At 55.2% G+C, this 17,527-nt stretch overlaps 1 protein-coding gene across 6 annotated transcripts in view; it reads right to left on the bottom strand.

The window, feature by feature from the left end:
• Window positions 1-17,527, bottom strand: part of PLXNA1 (plexin A1) — a 239,942-nt gene that overhangs the window by 56,122 nt on the left and 166,293 nt on the right. For all 6 annotated transcript variants that reach the window (XM_065408674.1, XM_065408675.1, XM_065408678.1 and 3 more), the window contains 8 exons: window positions 16,080-16,176; window positions 15,517-15,707; window positions 6,114-6,265; window positions 4,930-5,050; window positions 4,121-4,257; window positions 2,975-3,142; window positions 1,420-1,513; window positions 246-485 (listed from right to left, as the gene is read on the bottom strand). In XM_065408674.1, coding sequence (XP_065264746.1) covers window positions 246-485; window positions 1,420-1,513; window positions 2,975-3,142; window positions 4,121-4,257; window positions 4,930-5,050; window positions 6,114-6,265; window positions 15,517-15,707; window positions 16,080-16,176 — 1,200 coding nt within the window. The remainder of the gene's footprint in view (window positions 1-245; window positions 486-1,419; window positions 1,514-2,974; window positions 3,143-4,120; window positions 4,258-4,929; window positions 5,051-6,113; window positions 6,266-15,516; window positions 15,708-16,079; window positions 16,177-17,527) is intronic.

Here is a 17,527-nt window from a genome sequence, read left to right as displayed (position 1 = left end):
TCCCACTGCTGGGCAGGGAATACCGCCCCTCCCCCACTTACCTGGCCGGCACAATCCATTTAACCCCCGAGAGACCAGCTGCCGGGCCAGCAGCTCTGACTCTGAACTGGTCCATTCCGTCCCCGTTTGAGTTCTCTGACCTGCTGTACAGGTGCAGCTGGCCCAGGGTGGAAAAGGAAGCCAGAGATCTGGGGCTGCAATAGGGCAGCACAAGCGATGGGGGACAAGAGCTGTGGGGGGCTTACCTTGAGGATAAGGGGAGAGCTGGGCTTGAGCTCCAGCATGCCAGAGGGGCTGAGGGGCTCGAAGATGGGGTCCGGATAATAGACGAAGCTGGTGGTATTAACAATCAGCAGCGCCTGGACATTATCCATGACAAAGCCAATCTCATCTGGGCGGTCACCGATCTCTGGGGGGCTCCGGGACGGGTTGTCGATGGATGGAGCGTAGCACAGCATGGTGGTGTCGTTGTAGACAGTACAGTTCTACAGAGGGGACAAGGCACCAGGGCTGATCAGACAGTCTCCCATCATCTCAGGCTGTGATACCGTCTGATCTCACAAGCTAAGTTGGCTCAAGAGTGGTCAGTCCCAGGAAGGGAGACCCCCTGCAAGAAGTAGTTGTGCTGAATCTGTCACGGGGCACTCTTCCCTCCGAATCACTCCCAAACCTAAGAGGTGCTGTGCAGTTGGAAGCCCTTCTAATAACAGAGACGCAAAACCAAAGTACTGAGCACTTGTGGCCATTCAAAATCCAGTGACATTTTGCACAACAGCTGGTGCTGGACCACACCCCATCCATAATCCCACCTTCTCACTGCTCCCAAGTGAAATGGGATATAAAGTGGAGCTCCTATATCTTCCCTCACCACTGCCTGTCAGCTCCCCCTGAACTGCCAGCGGGATACCGGATTCTTCTCCACTTCCTGTCCTAGACTTTAGTGTAGTGTTGCTGTGCAAACACCTCATGTTCCATCCCAGAAGTGGCTGCATTTCAGTGCTGGGTCAGGAGACTCCTGTATGCATGGGGCCTGATTTTCGGAGAGTGGATGTAAGGAGAGACCCTGCCAGGGACTGGAGCTTTGCTGTCCCCCGGTCGGTACCATTTCTGCTTCCAAAGCACTTTCATGAAACAGCATCCAGTTCCCCACTCCTCTCCCTCTCTCCAGATCTCTAACCCCATCCAGTCACTTTCTCCCCCACCAGTGACAGACCCGTTTTGGCCCCTCCCCAGCTAAGACCCGGCTGGCTTGGTGTCTCTCTTCTAATGACTGAGACCGTCAAAGTCACAGGTACACGGGGGAGGTGGCAGGACGTGCTTTTCACTGGTGTCCTGCATGGAAGCAAGGAGATAGGACTCCTTGCCCTCCCTCCCCAAACCAGGCACAGGGCCTCTCCAGACAGCTGGAGATCTACTTACGTTCTCCCTCTCAGCGCTGCCGTACTTGGCACGGATCCTGGGCTCTTTGATAGTGGCCAGGTTGGTGCCTATCACAGTCAGCAACGTCCCACCGCTAGGAGGCACAGAGAGGAAGGAGTTAGGAGAGGCTGCTCTGGCACAGGGCACCCAGGCATTGGTGAAGGTGGGCACATGCCATCGCTGCCTATCTTGGAACCTGTCCCAAGGGACTCGCTTGTAATACTGTAATATGGGATCGTCCCTCCCAACTCCAGTCTGGAAACATCCCAGCAACCCATCAGCATGGACCAGGTTCTGCCATTGGGAACAATGTGCCCACCTCACTCATGGTGCCACGCCGGCTTCTGTCCACGCAGCAGGAACAGCTGACTTCCACCTTCAGCCGCAGCGGCAGATCTGCCAGAGGCTTCCATTTGAAACAACATCGCCCCCGTGGACCACTCCCATAGCGCTTGCCCACTGCCACCTCCTGGCGAGCGGAGCACCGAAAGCACGGCACAGAGCCTGGCTGCTTTGGGCAAGTTCTCTGCTGTGCCTGTCGGCTTCCTGCTGCTGGAAGGTGCTGGGTTTGCAGTCCTGGCGACTGCAGATCTCTGCAAGCTCACAGAGCAGCTACAGCAGGTTGCCATAGGGCGAGCTTCCCTCCGCCACAGACCTCTGGGATGTGTGGGGAGTTCAGTCTCCAGGGACCCACTCAAGCCTTGGCCTCTCTGCTGAGGCGGCCATCAGGGTGCCGATTGGGGGTGGGTTCTGGAACATGTACACCTGCCTACCAAGGGGCGAGACCCTCCCACCCCATCTCAACACAGGTCCCCGAAGCGGCAGCAGCTTAGAACGTCCAGGGTACATTCCGACTGGCAACCTCCCTTGGCCATCCAGTGAGACCCAGAGGAGTGTGGGAGTCAGAAATGGAAAAGCCCCACGAGAGCCCACCCAGGTATGCTCTGGGGGCCAGGACAGAGCCTTCTCTGGGTCTTTGCTTTAAATGCCCCAGAGCAGCAGGGCTTCCCCCCAAGGCTTTTTGGGGAGCCTATTTCACAGCCAGGCTCCAGGAGGGCCGATGGCATGTGCAATTTAATCGAGTCCTTACCTTCTGCTCCAGCCAATTCAAGCCTTTTAACAGCACATGTAAACCCTTCAGAAATCCCCTGGTGGGACATACTTTCATGTTATTCGCTGCAGCCAAATGCCAGGCTGAAAGCCCTCTCCTCTTCTGCCCCCTGCCAGTCTAAGTGCTGCAATTCCAGGAGTGTGCTGAGGCCAGGTACCACGCCGGGCACCTCTGGCTACTCCTCCTTTCCTCCCAGTGCTCTGGGGTGTGTCCTGTAGCCAGCCCTCCAATGGCCTATGGTGGCAGTGCCCAGAGGCCCTGGTCGGGATGGGAGCCCAGGCCTGCTAGGCGCTGTACAGACATATCAGAGGCATGATCCCTGCTCTGAAGAGCTACGCTAGGGCCCCACCTCTCACGTATACTCAGCATATACTCACACCTGCTAGGGCCCACGGGTAACTCCTCCCCCGGTGAGCACGAGGACCCCTGCCCTCTGAGATTTACCTGTTGATGCTCCACTCTGGGTCTATCTTCTGGATGGTGGGGTCCTCTGTGTAATTGTACTTCACCTCGGGGTTACTCAGCTCGGCCCGGTTGATGTTGATGAGGATGGGTGACCCGCCAGGGCTCTGGCCTGGTGGCGTCCGGCACCGGATCTCCCGAGCGTTTCTCCTGGGGACAAGGCAGAAGAGCCGTCAGATACCGAGGAGGCTCTGAGCATCTCTGGCTATGGGGAGGGGCAGGACAGCATCTCACTCTAGGCTGCACATTGAGCACCAGACTCTATTTGATGGTTACCAGCCCTCGCAGGCACCCTCCACCTCCTCCTACCCCAGAGGTGGGTACAGCACTCAGTGCTAGAGGCGGGACAGAAAGCCACCAGCCCAGTTGTGCAGGTGCCGCAATTGTGTTGGAGAGCACCCCCTTGTCAGTTCAAAACACAACTTCACCCGCCAGCCATGGGACCTCTGGACTGGGGAGTTTCTGGCAATCAGAGAGGGAGCCCTGTGGGGTATGCAGGACAGCCTCATCAATGCAACCCCTCCTCAGTTCTAGCCACGGCCTCCAGCCGCGGGATGGGGTGCACTTTGGAACCTGCCGACACCGCTCCTGGTCCCGCCAGCCTTGGGCAAGCCCAGCAGTGACAGTGCCCGAGGCACTGCCCTCTGTCTTTACCCATCTCCCCCCCTTCCCCCGGGGAAGTGCTGGTGAAATTGTCAGTTAACAGAGAGAAAAATAAAACAAAAGGCAGCAGGAGAAGCCAGCGCGACTCCCGAGCGTTCCCCATCGCGCGGCTGCTGCAAACAGCAGCGATTAGGGCTGATAACCAGTAATTACCGCAGGAAAATATTTAAAGAGCCGCTCCATTATCATCCCTAATCTAAAAATTATCCACTTCATGCCTCAGGGCTTTGTGATTTTAGAGACAAAATCCTCATTCTTTGGTCTCTTTCAGGAGCCTTGGAAATAGAAACGCCAGGATTTCAAGGGAGAAATTCCACAGGAACCAGGCAAAGGCACCTCACTCCAGAGCCCGCGCTCCACCCCTGTCATGGCTGTGGGTCCGCTCCCCATCCTCTCCGCACAGCCCAGGGATCATACCTGCCTCTCCAGCCCGCCCCAGCGATCCCCTGTCCATGGAACCCCTACCATGAAAAGACACAAGGTCGTCCCCCGATGGTCACTGTGACATCACTGCCTGCGTTGAGGTGGTTGCCCTCAATGCTAATCCAGGTGCCCCCAGAGAGGGGACCCCGAGCCGGAGTCACGCGGTAGAAAGTGGGCGTCTGCCAAAGAAAAGCAACAAATCCAGCAATTCAAGCGTGCGCAGTGAATGACAAAGTGCAGAGCCAGAAGCTGCACGGGTGGACGATGGTGAAGGGGGCAGCTATTGGAACAAGGTGTGCAGGAGGCGGGAAGTAGCTGTCGGACAGCAACAACGCACTGAAGTTAAGGCCGGTGTCTAGAGGAATCCCATACCCCGCTGAAACTGCAGAGGAGATTTTAGAGAAGCAGAGCAGTTAGCCGAGATTTGACCAAGACACCCCAACTCTTGCCAAGAACCCCTGGGGATCTATAGTGACCAGGGGCGAGGAACCAGTTTTTTCTTTCCAGCTGAAAAACGGTGCTTCCAAGCAGCAAAGTGTCAACTCAGAGCAAGACGCATTGTGTCTGGAATCACCGGCTCTGCTTCCTGGAGTGTTTGGGTATTCCTAGGTCTCCCATCCAAGTCCAGAGCCAGCCCGTCCCTACTTAACTTGGGAGAATTGACATGGTTGTAAACCAAGGTGGGCTCACTGTAGGCTTCAAACTGGGACCGTGTCCACCCCTCCTCCCCACTCCCCACAGATTTGTTTCTATGGGCTCCGGTGCCCCTGGGAGGGAGCGGGATTGGTAACTACAGGGCAAGGGGAGGTGGACATGCTGGGAGCCAGAGGGATAATACTGTATAACCTTACCACAAACGTGAAGCTTTTGGGGGATGTGGCCCTGTAGCTGGGGGAGCAGTCCCTGATGCACACCTCCACACGGGCATCGTGGGCTCGGCCTGAGCTGGCGTCTCCGATCTCACACACAATTCTAGGGGAAGCAGGAAAGGAGCTCTCAGTGCATTTGCCATGGCGGGGTTGCTCCGTGGAGCTACACATGGATGTCCTGGAGCAGAGGGGTTGGGGAGCCGAGGGCTGGCCTGGCTGGGTGTGCCTGTCTCCTGGAAGAGCAACTACCATGACGCTTGACTATAGGACCATGACTAGTTTTGCACAGCTCTTTCCTTGCCACCTCAGCCCTGCATTCTGATGGGCTGTTATGATTCACACAGCCTAGCCCATGGAGAAGTAGGAAGTTACAGCTCTCAGCAGTATGTGCTTGGAGGGGAAGGGAAGGGACAGTCCAGCACTGATCAGCTGTCCATGGAGTAGATCTCCTGGCACAAGCTGAAGCCCCTGGCTGCCAAGGAGTTCCACATGAGCACAAGGACATGTGGAGATCTTCCCCAGAGAGCCCGTGTTCCCCCTTGCCTCTGTCCACAGCAAGCAGAGCCGCCCACTGGCTCTCTCCGACTGTTCAGGTTAGTCCTTCACTGCCACCTAGCCCAGGGACAGGCCTGGGGGGCTCATGGGACCAGAAGAGCTGTGTCAGGGTTTAGATGCCCCAGGACTCAGGCAGGCCCATTTCCCTGATAACTTGCTGTGCTGGTGAACCAGTTATCGGAGTGAGCTAATGCACAACTTCCCTACTTAACTGCCCAGTCCAGCCCTGCTCCCAGCCAACTGCGAGGCTGGACGTGCTCAGACAGCAGCGGGTGTATGAGTTGGGTCGACAGCTCTCCGCTGAGCGAGATCCCAGCTCTAGGCTAGGAAGGCAGCAGGGGACACTAGGGCCAGTCTAGAACTGGCCAGCGTGGCCTGCAGGCTGGGTGGGTTTGCAGCTCCACAGGCGGTGTCAGAGTCACTTCTCTGCACTGGCTGGGCATGGGCTCTGTCCCTCGCTGCTCCAGCTCAGTGCTCCAGTGTTAACACCAGCTCCCAGCAGCGAGGGTGAGCGCTCCCACTCAGAACACGTGAACCCCTCCAACCTGGAGTCTCCATTTCTGGCTAGCAGACCAGGGCACCCGACCGCCCCCTGCCAGTTGGGCACTTACTGCTCCGCGCTGATGTACTCGCTCTCGATGGGGATGCACATCACTTTGCCGACCCGCACTCCCATGCGCACATCCTCAAACTTCAGGCCCAGGTTCTCCCCAGTGATGGTCAGACGGGTCCCTCCCTGCCTGGGGCCCGTCTCCGGCGACAGCTGAGAGAGAGCAAAGCAAAGCTTGAATTGGAGGCAGCAAGAGGACAGGGAGAGGGCTCTCTGGACAAGGGTACGAAGGCAAGTGCTTTGGGCTATGATAAGGGCCCAGGGGTTCTTACTGCCCACACAAGGCAGAACAGCCCCCCCCCACCCCCCACCCCCGAAAGCCCCACAGACAATAAGCTGCCTGGCACTCTGCCTCGGGTGGCGGAGCAGTGGAGTCAACCCTGTGCTCCAAGGAATCTGGGTCTTTCAAGGCACTGAGCCACCCCCTCTAACTCACAGGAACTCTGCACACGCCCACAAGCGCCTGCTGATGCATAAGCACAGACAGTCTGTAGGCCCAGCTGCAGGGGCAGCCATGGCTGCACGGGGTGGAAGAGGTAGGCCTGCCAGGCCTTCAGGCAGATCACAAACACTCTAGAATCAGGACCACACCCTGGCCAGAGGACCAGCTCCACCACACTCCTGCTGCCCTGGAAAGGTCAGCAGAGGCCCCACAGAGAGGCTGCTGCCCCAAAGGCAATGGACGCTAACCCCTTCCCCACAGCCACCCGGGCCCCTCTCAGCAAACAAAGCCTGAGCTGGTGCCAGCTGGGGAGAGAAGGGAGCCCCCGACTTCGAGACACGCCTCATTTAACCGGATGATTCCCAATAAAGCAGACAGGTGTGGCCTGACAAAAGCCAGCACAATGACGGATGAGCAGAGAGGCGCAGGCCCGCCACTGCTGCTAACAAGGTAATTATGGGCAATTTTACACCAGATTTCACCGGCCCCGGCGCTCAGCACACACCTGCAGGCATTAAACAGAATTAATGGGGGAGTGCTGTGCTCCCATGCCGGGGGGCTGAGTCATTGGCAACACGGAGCCTGGGGAAGGGGAGGCAGGAGGAGGCTGCCCCGGCAATTCCCACGGGACGTGGATTCTTAGAGTGGTGCCAGTGGGGAGTGAGCTGGCACGTTAATACAGGGGCAGCACCTTGACCCAAGAGCACGCATCTGACCTTCCCACACCCCAGCGGGGAGCGCTGGGAGAGATCGTGGCGCTGTCCTTGACAGCCCCAGGTTGCTATGGAGAAGGCCTCAATGCCGGAGCCAGTTCCTTCCTTTCAGTGAATTTTCTGTTCAAAGTCCTGGCTGGCCCTTTCCTCCCTCCTCGCCCCAAAGCCCATACCAGCTCCCTTTGGGGCTGCTGCAAAGCCAAGCTGGCCTAGTCTATCTGCATTCATGGCAAACCTGGCCTGCTGTAACTTTGGGTCTTGGCTGTTTTATCAGCTGGGGATATCCCCCTCCCAGTGGTGGGCGTCCATTCGCTAGACACAACTTCTCCCCAGCCAAGGGCCAGGGCAGAGAGGAGCACAGGGAAGGAAGAGAACCAAGCAGTAGCCAGCCCTGTCTCAATGCACCCCAGCCGTGAGGAACTGCGCCGATCTAGGAGCAATTTCAGTAAGGCAATCTAGTTCCTCGCCACAGCAATGGGCACTGCAGGGTTACTAATCATCACCTAGCCTTCGCACACTGCATCTCATCTTCAAAGTGCTCTGCAAACATCGCCGTGTACAACTAATGATGCTGTTCAGAACAAGTCCTAACTAATCACCCCCCACCGAGGCACAGGCTTGCTTCAGGTCAGCGGTAGAGCTGGTGGCAAAACCCAGGAGTCCTGGCTCCCATTCCTGCACTCTGACTCACAGGCCACGCCGCACGTTAACTCACAGTAGGCTCAGGGCAATCACACGCCGTGAGCTGGAATTTATACGACAGTAAAACTGATTTGGGCTTTGGGGTTTTGCTGTTTGCCTAAATCCAATCCAGCCCTCTGCTAAAGTCCCGGATCAGGACTCATTAAGGCAGCTGCAGCAGGCGATCAGATTTGTTCTCCCCTAAATTGGGCTCCGCTGGGGCGGTTGGCGAGAAGCGGCTGTTTGTTCGGCATTTTTAAATTAGTGTTAAAAGCTGCCCCAGCGTGTTAGATTCCTCCTCCTCTGTGGTGAAATTGACAAGGGCCGTGCATGGGGGGAGCGACAACCCCGGGAAAGAGATGACACCGCTTGCACTGCTGCGCGGGAAGGTCACAGCTAAACAAGGCACATGGGAGCGAGAGCTGGCAGGGAGATCGGAGGCTCTCCCAAACTTCCCACCCCCAAATCCCCACCCACCCCGGCTCCAGCCCTGACAAACAACATTGCTCTTCTGCTAATTGGTTTCACAGGGTCCTTTTACATAAACCAGCAACTGGCTCCTCTGAGCGCAAGATGAGTGCTTGCTCCTCAGACCTGCCAGCCAGAGTGGGCTCAGGGGCTGCCAGTGGCAGAGAACAGGGCGCAGGCCAGGCCAGCTGGCTTGTAAATCATTCCTAAGGGGACAGCCCCGTTCAGTTCCACACTGGGTCCCTTCTCGTACTAAGCACTTACGTTCATGCCAGATCAGAAGGCCCCTGCTCGTCAGACAGACTGGAGAAAGAGGATCTGTTTGCAGAGATGCTGGGAGCACAGAATCACTCACATCCAGTGTCAGGGTCACCAGCTCCCAGCTAGGAGGCAGCTGCCCCTAAGGAGAGGCTCGGGCTATGCTGGCTGCATCCCCTCACCTCTTCCCATCACAATGCTGTGTCAACACAAAACAACAGCACGTGACCACACAGGGGGCCAGATGCTGCAACGCAGCATTGCTACACGACTGGGTCCCACAATACCAAACACAGAGAGGTGCCCCCCCTGGGATCCCTCTGCCCCATGCTCTGATCCCCGGACCCTGCTTGCATCTTCCTCAGGCTGGAGTCACTGAGTGCAGCACGGGGGCTCTCCTGACTGCATTCCCAGTCCCCGAAGACGCTTGATTCTAGCTCTGCTTTATATTGTGCGGGTGGTCTGTGTTAAATAATTGCAGCATTTCTGCGCACAGGCACACTCCACCATCACTGTGCAGCATCCACAGCTTTGTATAACTGTAGGACCTACAACCAGCGCAGCGGCTGAACACAACAAAACAGTCACCAATGACCCCCTCCTCCCCCCCAACCATAGGCTCGAACAAAGATGAGCACACGCTGCAAGGGCAGATGATGATTGCTCATTGATTTATTTATGCAGGACCTAAAACTAGTGTGGCAATTTCTTAATTTATTTTTAATGATTTAGGGACAGAGAGACCGATATCAGGACCAGACAGCAGCAGCTAATTGGATGCAGCTTGTAGCCAGCACATGCCATGACTGATGCATTCCGTGTGAAAGGCGGGAGCCCAGATTCCTCAGTCACTCACTCAGTCCCTGAGGAAACCCCCCAAAGACAGGGCCCATGTGTAGAGAGCAGCCAGCCTGTGGGTGCAGTGAGCCCCCTCCTCAGCAGAGGGCTGAGCAGCACGAAGGGGAATGTTAAGGGCCAGATTTCAACATGCTCAGCATGCCCAGTTGGGACCAAAGCCCCTTATTTAAGTGCCAAACGGAAGCTGAGCTCTTTGGGATCTCTGGCCCCAGCTGTGGGTGCAGACTCCTTTTGAGAATCCTGGCTTCACCGGTTACCCCTCTGCCCTGAGAGGAGTTCTAGTCTAGGGCTGGGGTATTTTTAAAGCTTCCCAGAACAGCACCGAGATATGTGCTCTTCCTCTGGATTCGCACAGTGGAGTCATCTCTACCAAAGATGTTTGATAAGCGGATCCCCGTTAGCCACAGCTGGGTTTCCCATACAGAACATCCCCATCTCTCCTACCTACCCAGCTGAGCCAACACCCCAGCAGCCTGTCAGTGCGCAGCCCCACCGGTGAATAGCTTGGCCTGAGGGTTAGGAGGCCTTGTTACAAGCCCGTCCCTTGGGAGCCCCAGCTCAGTCAGGAATCCAGGCTGTTCTAGAAGCTGTAGGAGCACATTCTGTTCTGGTGAGAGGGAAGCAGAGAAAGCGCCAATCCACTGGCCTGCACGATTGCTGCTCCCACCAGGCAGAACAGGCAGGGGAGAGCCCACTTCCTGCACACAGAGTCCTGGCCCGGATGGCAGAAGTGCAGGCAGTAGCAGCTGGGTTGGCTGCCATTTAAAGCAAACAGCCCTCGTGGCTTTAAAAGCACTTTCAGGTCTATGACATTGCAGTGTTCCACCTTCCAGACACTTGGGAAATTCATTCCTTGACCTCTCTGGAATCACAGGGCTGTCCCCCTTTGCAATTTTAGGCAAAACTAGAGATCCTGAAATGACAGGCTGACGGGGCAAGTGATGGGCAAGCTTCTTCCTAACATAGTTCTGCCAAGGCACCTCGCTTCTCACCTGCAGCGCTCCCAGTATTTCACTCCTGGCTCCCATTCCCTTCTCAGTGTGTCACTCCATCCTGACCTACAGCACCCCGTTACCCCAGCAGCCCCTGGGGCCCACCCACAACATGTCCCCTCCTGCTGCCACTGAAGCCAATGGGAATTCGGCCACTCACTTACAGGCAGCAGGATAGGGCCCATGTGAGGTCACGTGAGATCAGGGCATGCATCTCTTCATATGCAGAACTGGCTTCAGATAGCTCAAAATAAGGTGACAGCTGGTCTCCTGGATGGCAGACATACCATGAGGAGAGCAGAACTGGGGTTATTTCAGTCCTAAAGTGACTCCCAGGCAAATAGCAATCTACATAATACAATTCCAGGAACTCGCTGTGTGTCTCACTCTGAAACCTAAAATCTCTGTTGAGTCAGTGTGAAGCGATGGATACAGCTACAATCATGGTTGAGAGCTCTTTCTGTTCAATCATCCCTGGGATGCATGGTCTGCTACCATCCAGTTTTTAAGTTCTCAGCCACTCTGGGCTTTTTTACACACATGACTTTATGAATTACGCCCATGTAACAGCAGGACTTTTAGCTACTAGTACATAATCAACACGTTGGCCCTTCCAGCACCTAACAAGGAGCTCACTACCCTTTAAAGACAGTAACAAAGCTTCCTAACCCTCTTAGGAAGCCGGTCACTATCATTAGCGGCATTTTACACATGGGGAAACTGAGGCACACCAAGGTCTCAGAACATTTTCAGACGTGTCTGCTAATTCTGGATGCCTCAGTTATTGGGGCCCCACCATGGGACAAGTTAGGCTTCATTTGCAGGCGTTGTGTGCACCTACTGCTCCCACTGACTTCAACCGGAGTGACAGGAGCACAACACTTCCTGAAAATCAGGCCCTAGTTGTCTCAAGCTGGGCACCCAAACACAGGGGCCATTTTTGAAAATGATGGCCAAGTGGCTCGCCAGCAAAGCCAACGTGACTCCCAGTCCTGTGACTTCTGAGTTCTCATGCTTGGGCGTCTCAGCACCAGACTGGCCTTGTATGATTCAGTTACCAGGTCACCTTATAATAGAGCTGCCAGGCCTTGAAGAGCCCGTCCCTAGAGGGCTACGCTGGGATTCTCCCTGGCTACCACACCCCAAGAAGAAGGGGCTCGACTGGAGAGCTCTCAGCACATTAGCCTGAGCTGGTGGGAAGAGAACTCCTGATGGACGGATGATGAGGTGCATTTCCAGGTCAGGATTTACACAGTGTGTGTGTTTTAGCTGATGAGGAAGGTAGGCAACAGGGAGCAAGGCATGTTTCAACACCCAATGCCCAGAAATGCTCCTTCTCCTATCACTCCGTGCCCTGCCCCCAAGATCATTAAAACTGAGTAGATCTTAAACTCCTCATAGACTTCATAGTCTTTACATTGTTTGTTTTTCCTTCCTGCACATCCTGCCCAGCCTGAGGCAGTGAAGCTAGGTGGGCCTGTTACCTTTTGTAGGCCAAACCCAGCCCTAATGCAAGCTGGTGCATCTCCTGATGACTTCAACAGGAAATGCGCCTGCTTTGGCACTTGATGAATTTGGTCCCCTCTGTCTAACCAGTATCACTCTGTTTTTAGCCAGTTCCAATGTCAGGATCTTAGGTACTAGCCCAAGGCTGTAAGGCTGGGGTATCCAATGCCGCAGAGAGCAGTCCCTGCTCTCCCCATCCCCCTAAGCAAACTTTCATTGATGTTCATTAATCATACAAATCTTTCTATTGATATTACATTGTATAAAAATTCTTTCTTTAAAAGCCCTGATGATTTGGGCAGAAACTACTTGACTAAATCTTCTGAGTACCCTTCTGTCACCGGGAGAGAACAGCTGTGAGGAAGGGACTAAACTTGTCCAGGAGATTGTGGGATTTCTCTGTGGGGGTCTAGGTCTCTCCCATTGCGGGTCCTTGAAGAACAAAGCGGTTATTTACTGGAAGGGCTACTGGTTCCTACAAACATGACATTGCACGAGGTCTCACTGGGGAGATTACTGTCCGCTTCTATATGAGGAGAGATTAATAAGATTGGGACTTTTCAGCTTGGAAAAGAGATGACTAAGGGGGGATATGATTGAGGTCTATAAAATCATGACTGGTGTGGAGAAAGTAAATAAGGAAGTGTTATTTACTCCTTCTCATAACACAAGAACTAGGGGTCACCAAATGAAATTAATAGGCAGCAGGTTTAGAACAAACAAAAGGAAGTATTTCTTCACACAACGCACAGTCAACCTGTGGAACTCTGCCAGAGGATGTTGTGAAGGCCAAGACTATAACAGGGTTCAAGAAAGAACTAGATAAATTCATGGAGGATAGATAGCCAGGATGGGCAGGGATGGTGTCCCTAGCCTCTGTTTGCCAGAAGCTGGAATGGGCAACAGGAAATGGATCGCTTGATGATTACCTGTTCTGTTCATTCCCTCTGGGGCACCTGGCATTGGCCACTGTCAGAAGACAGGATACTGGGCTAGATGGACCTTTGGTCTGACCCAGGATGGCCATTCTTATGTTCTTATGACTGCTTTAATGCTAGCAGACATTTTGGAAGAGCCATTAAACCTTATGCTTCAGGGTTTAAGCCAATCTCGCTTTTCTGGAGGCTAAGAAGTTTCTTGCACCTTCCTCTGAAGCATCTGGTGCTGGGCACGGCTGGAGACAGGACACTGGACCAGATGGCCCCCGGCTCACAGCCAGCATGGCAATTCCTATGTGATTTAAACCTTGGCAACAAGGGGTGATAAGAAAACACTCCTATACCTAGAACACGGGAGTCGGATGGACCCTTTCGTGGGTCATGCACACAGTATGGAACAGTGTGTCTTGTGCTTAGAAGTGAGGATGGCATCAGAAGCCCTCCTGCCAAATCCATAGCTAACTCGCTGCAGGACCTTGTCACTTCCCTGTCCGGTGACTCAGTTTCCTCCTCTGTAAAAGAGGGATAACGGTCCTTACCCCCTTCCATAACGTGATTGCAGCTGCAGTCCCTGGGTGGAAGGTGATGGGCCAATCCAGCTCCCAGAACAGAATGTCTCTCAGGCTCTGCGGCTCAGCCCATCTCTGCTATAGGATGGCTCAATGCTCTTAATCACTAGTATTTTTTATCATTAATTTGAAACAAAATCCCAGTGGATGGGTGACAAGCAGGCATTGTCGGGGCAGGGTTCCCACCCACTGCTGTGAATGGCAGGCATGTGCCTGCAATGGAATTACACTTCTCAGCAGGGCCAGTGCAATAGTCACCTCAGTGCCAATAACCAGCCCGAGCTGAGTGACTTTGGGGAACAGGAGAGGCACGACTCTCATTTCCAGCCTTCATCTGATAGGACACTGAAACCCAAATAGATTAGATACTGTGCTGAGACTCCGGTAATTAACACCGTCAAGGCCTGCCTGGCCCGGAATCCGTGGGTAAATAGAACACATCAAATAGAATTACCCACCAATCCCTCCTAATGCACTTGGAGCCTGGCCCAACAGACATGTTAACATTAATATACACAATCTTATTAACTGAAGGTCATAAAAGCTGTCACAGACCAGAGATGATGAACTACCACTGCCCAGGGGGCAGGGAAGAGGGGGGAAAGAACCCAGACCCATGGCTTGCCTGGGATTCCACACCAGGATCCAAGGAAACCTAGGAATATGTGAGGAAGGGCGGAGCCTCTGGGCGTGAAAGCACCGAGAGAGAGGCTATTACTGCAAAACCGGGGAGAGGGAATAATAAACAAACAACCCATGATACCAAGGCCACGTTTACACTACAGGGACCATAGTGGCATAGCTACATGCCAGCAGCCCGCTGGAATGTAGTACCGCCTGCACCGACGGAAGGGGGTTTTCCGTCGCTGTATGAACACCACCTCCCCAAGCAACAGTAGCTACATCAACAGGAGCATTCGTCCATTGACCCAGCTTTCTCTGCCTCGGGGGTAAGGACAGCATCGCTCAGCGGCTTTTTCACACCCTGGAGCCACACAGCTATGTCAATCTCCATTTCAGGCGCAGCCCAGGCCTAAGAGCCTGCCATCTGAGGATCTCAAAGCACTAACTAATTATGCGGAATCATGATCACCATTTTACAGAGCAGGGGAACTGAGGCACAGAGCCAGGGTGTGACTTTGCCCAAGATCACACACAAGTCAGTGCCGGAGCCAGGAACAGAAGCCCGGAGTCCTGGCTCCCAGCCCCTTGCGCTAATCCACTAAACTGCACTTCCCCCTCTGTACAGAAAGATGTGACATCCCCACCCCCATCGCATGGGAAGGCATGCGCCCCATGGGTGTCAAGGGATCAGCAGCAACAGGTGAGACAGGGAATTCAGGCTTAATGTGTCAGAACAAATGAGGGTAGAGTGACGTGAGAGAGCCAGGGAGATCCCAGACAGGAGAGCAACTAGTGTTGCTGGGAATTCCGCATGGCCAAGGGCACGCATCACCAGAGCAGGCAGGGAGCCAGGGGAACGTGCTCACCGGGGCCAAGCAGGAGAGAGAGACAATAGAGATGAAAGTGTATATAACTAACTAGGAGAGAGAGGGACTCTGCCTCTGTGCCACCCTCCCCATGTCCCTAGCCCTGCACTCTGCCACCTCTGGTCTCCTTGACACTCCCTTTGCCCCCACCCCATTTCTCAAGCCACCCCTTGCACCGGTACATCTGCCCTGTGCCTCGCAGCCTCCCTCTCCAAACGCTGAGAAACGCTGTCTGAACAATGCTCCCTGCCCGAGAGCTACTAGCTCCGTATCTCCCACTCCCTGCTCAGCCATGCTCCATCTCCTTTAGACTCTAAACTCTTCAGGGGAGGAAGCTGGGCTCCTTAATTATCTGTACAGGCACGTGCACACCAATGGCACTCAATACGCTAGTCCACCACAGCCATGGCCAGTGCTGAACTGCCCCCTGCAGTGTATTCTCCAGCACTGCATTCAGCATGTGTGCGCACACACCCATCCCAGACATACCTTGATGATCTTGGGGTCTGTACAGCGGCTGTTGCCGTTGCTGGCGTGCATCCAGCTGCTCTCGTAGGCCGGGCAGTGCTGCCGCAGGGTGCACCTCTTCTCCGTCACGCACCAGCCACACTCGAAGCGCGGATCTGCCTTGAGGCAGAGGCCACAGCTTTCACGCAGGGCCGAGCACTTGTATAGGTGAGCTGCAAGGGAAGGCAGAGGGGTGTCAGGTCATCCACGCATTGGTGTTTTTTATGACGAGGGCACCTGCCCACCTGCCCATAAGGACCCGGGCAGAGACCCACTGGCTTATTTCGCACGGGCCAGCCAAATGTCTGGGAACCGCTAACACCTTGGGATCTGCGCTGACCAGATGGCCTGGAGTGCGGTGCTCCGCAGAGGACATGTTTCTGGAACAAGCGCATCTTGCTTAAGGGACTGGCTGGCTCCGGGGGCTGGGAATGGGTATGAAGGGCTTCCCCTCTAGGGCCCGGCTCTAATCAAGCCTCAGCTAGAGGCTGATGGCTGGGAGGCTCGCGAGCGGGCTGTGCAGACAGATCATGTCCCCTGCTTACCCTGGATGTTCTGGGGGTTGTCGATGACAAAGTTTCCATTCCACACCACGGACAGGTTCACGGGCAGGTCGCTGATGTCATTCCCTTCGTAGAAATACTGCAAGGGGAGACACAAGAAAGCAGAGCCCCTTCGTCAGCGGGGGGAGGGAAGCCAGACGTGCCCTGATGGATGAAGAGAGGCCCAGGAATCTCCCCGCTAATGCACTCTTCCCTAGTGGGAGCACGGAGAAGGAAAGAGACTTGGCTCAGACGATCAGCAGGGATGGGTCCAGCACCGCAGGTGCCTTTGTGCCACAGCGACTGGCGGCTGATGGACAGGCAGAGAGTGCTCCCGCCCACAGGCCTTGACTAGCAAAGAAAGAAATGTCATGCAAACCACGGGTTTCAAACCAGCAACAAGCCCCATTAACCAAAGAGATCCCACAGCCAGCCGGAAACTGTCCCTGCCGGGGAGCAATAAACAGAAAACCCCCAGCACACCTGCGCCCCCAGCAGCTAGAAGAGGGGCTGGGAGGGCTTTGCTACATGCTAAGGGGGCACGGGGACAGGAGTGGACAGGAGGTGGGGGAGCATGGAGCCGCCTGGGGACACTGAGCTCATAGGCACCTTGCAGCCAGAGCCCATTCCAGCGGGGCCATGCTGTACTGGGTTTGCTTGACGTGGGCACGTGGCGAGACCCATTCCCTACTAACACTGCCCTTCTCTAGCACCTCCCCGCTGAGGAGCAGCACAACCATTACCCCGGCATGCCCCACCCTCGCCCCAGGGATGGGGGAGGGGAGCTGCTTTTAATGGCACTGTGCCCTACCGCAGCTGCTTCTCCCTCAGGGGGCTTTGGACACTACCATATGCCTCTCCTTGCTGCTGTGGAAGGAGCTGAAGGCCAGGACTACTAGCCCCATCCCACAGGTGCAGCGCTGACGCACAGCGATGGGGGGAGGGGAGGCTAATGCACAGCCTCACAGATCTGGGGGAATCTGATACGTTCTCATCACAGTCAGAGACTCCTAGCACCGACTGGGCAACTTCCCGTTCCCTGTGGCTCTGCCAACGTACCTCAGTCCTAAGCAAAGACACCCACTGCTATTCCAGTCATGACCCCCCCACTGCTCTGCCAATGTTCCACCAGGCTGCCTCTCAGCATCCACTGCCATTCGGATCTCCTGATCCTCCCACCTCTGCTGACACCCTTCGCTCCTAACCTGCAGTCCCCGCTCCCTGCTATTGCAGGCCTGGGCCTCTCGCTGCTCTAACAACCCACCGCAATCCGGATTCAAAACCATCTCTGTGATGCGGGCAAGCATGCATTAGGGACTAGGGCAAGGCAAACCCGGGAGCACAGAGAGACGACGTGTCTCTCTCTGGGAAGGGTCGGGATGGACCCTGCTATCTGTAGCAGCTCACAAAACAAATCTGTAAGATAGTCTTCACCAGAGCAGCACCGGCAC

The sequence above is a fragment of the Emys orbicularis genome, chromosome 7, assembly GCF_028017835.1.
Source record: "Emys orbicularis isolate rEmyOrb1 chromosome 7, rEmyOrb1.hap1, whole genome shotgun sequence".
Classification (NCBI taxonomy): domain Eukaryota; kingdom Metazoa; phylum Chordata; order Testudines; family Emydidae; genus Emys; species Emys orbicularis.
The sequence above is the reverse complement of the archived record's forward strand: the minus strand, read 5'-3'. Positions and strand labels throughout refer to the sequence as shown.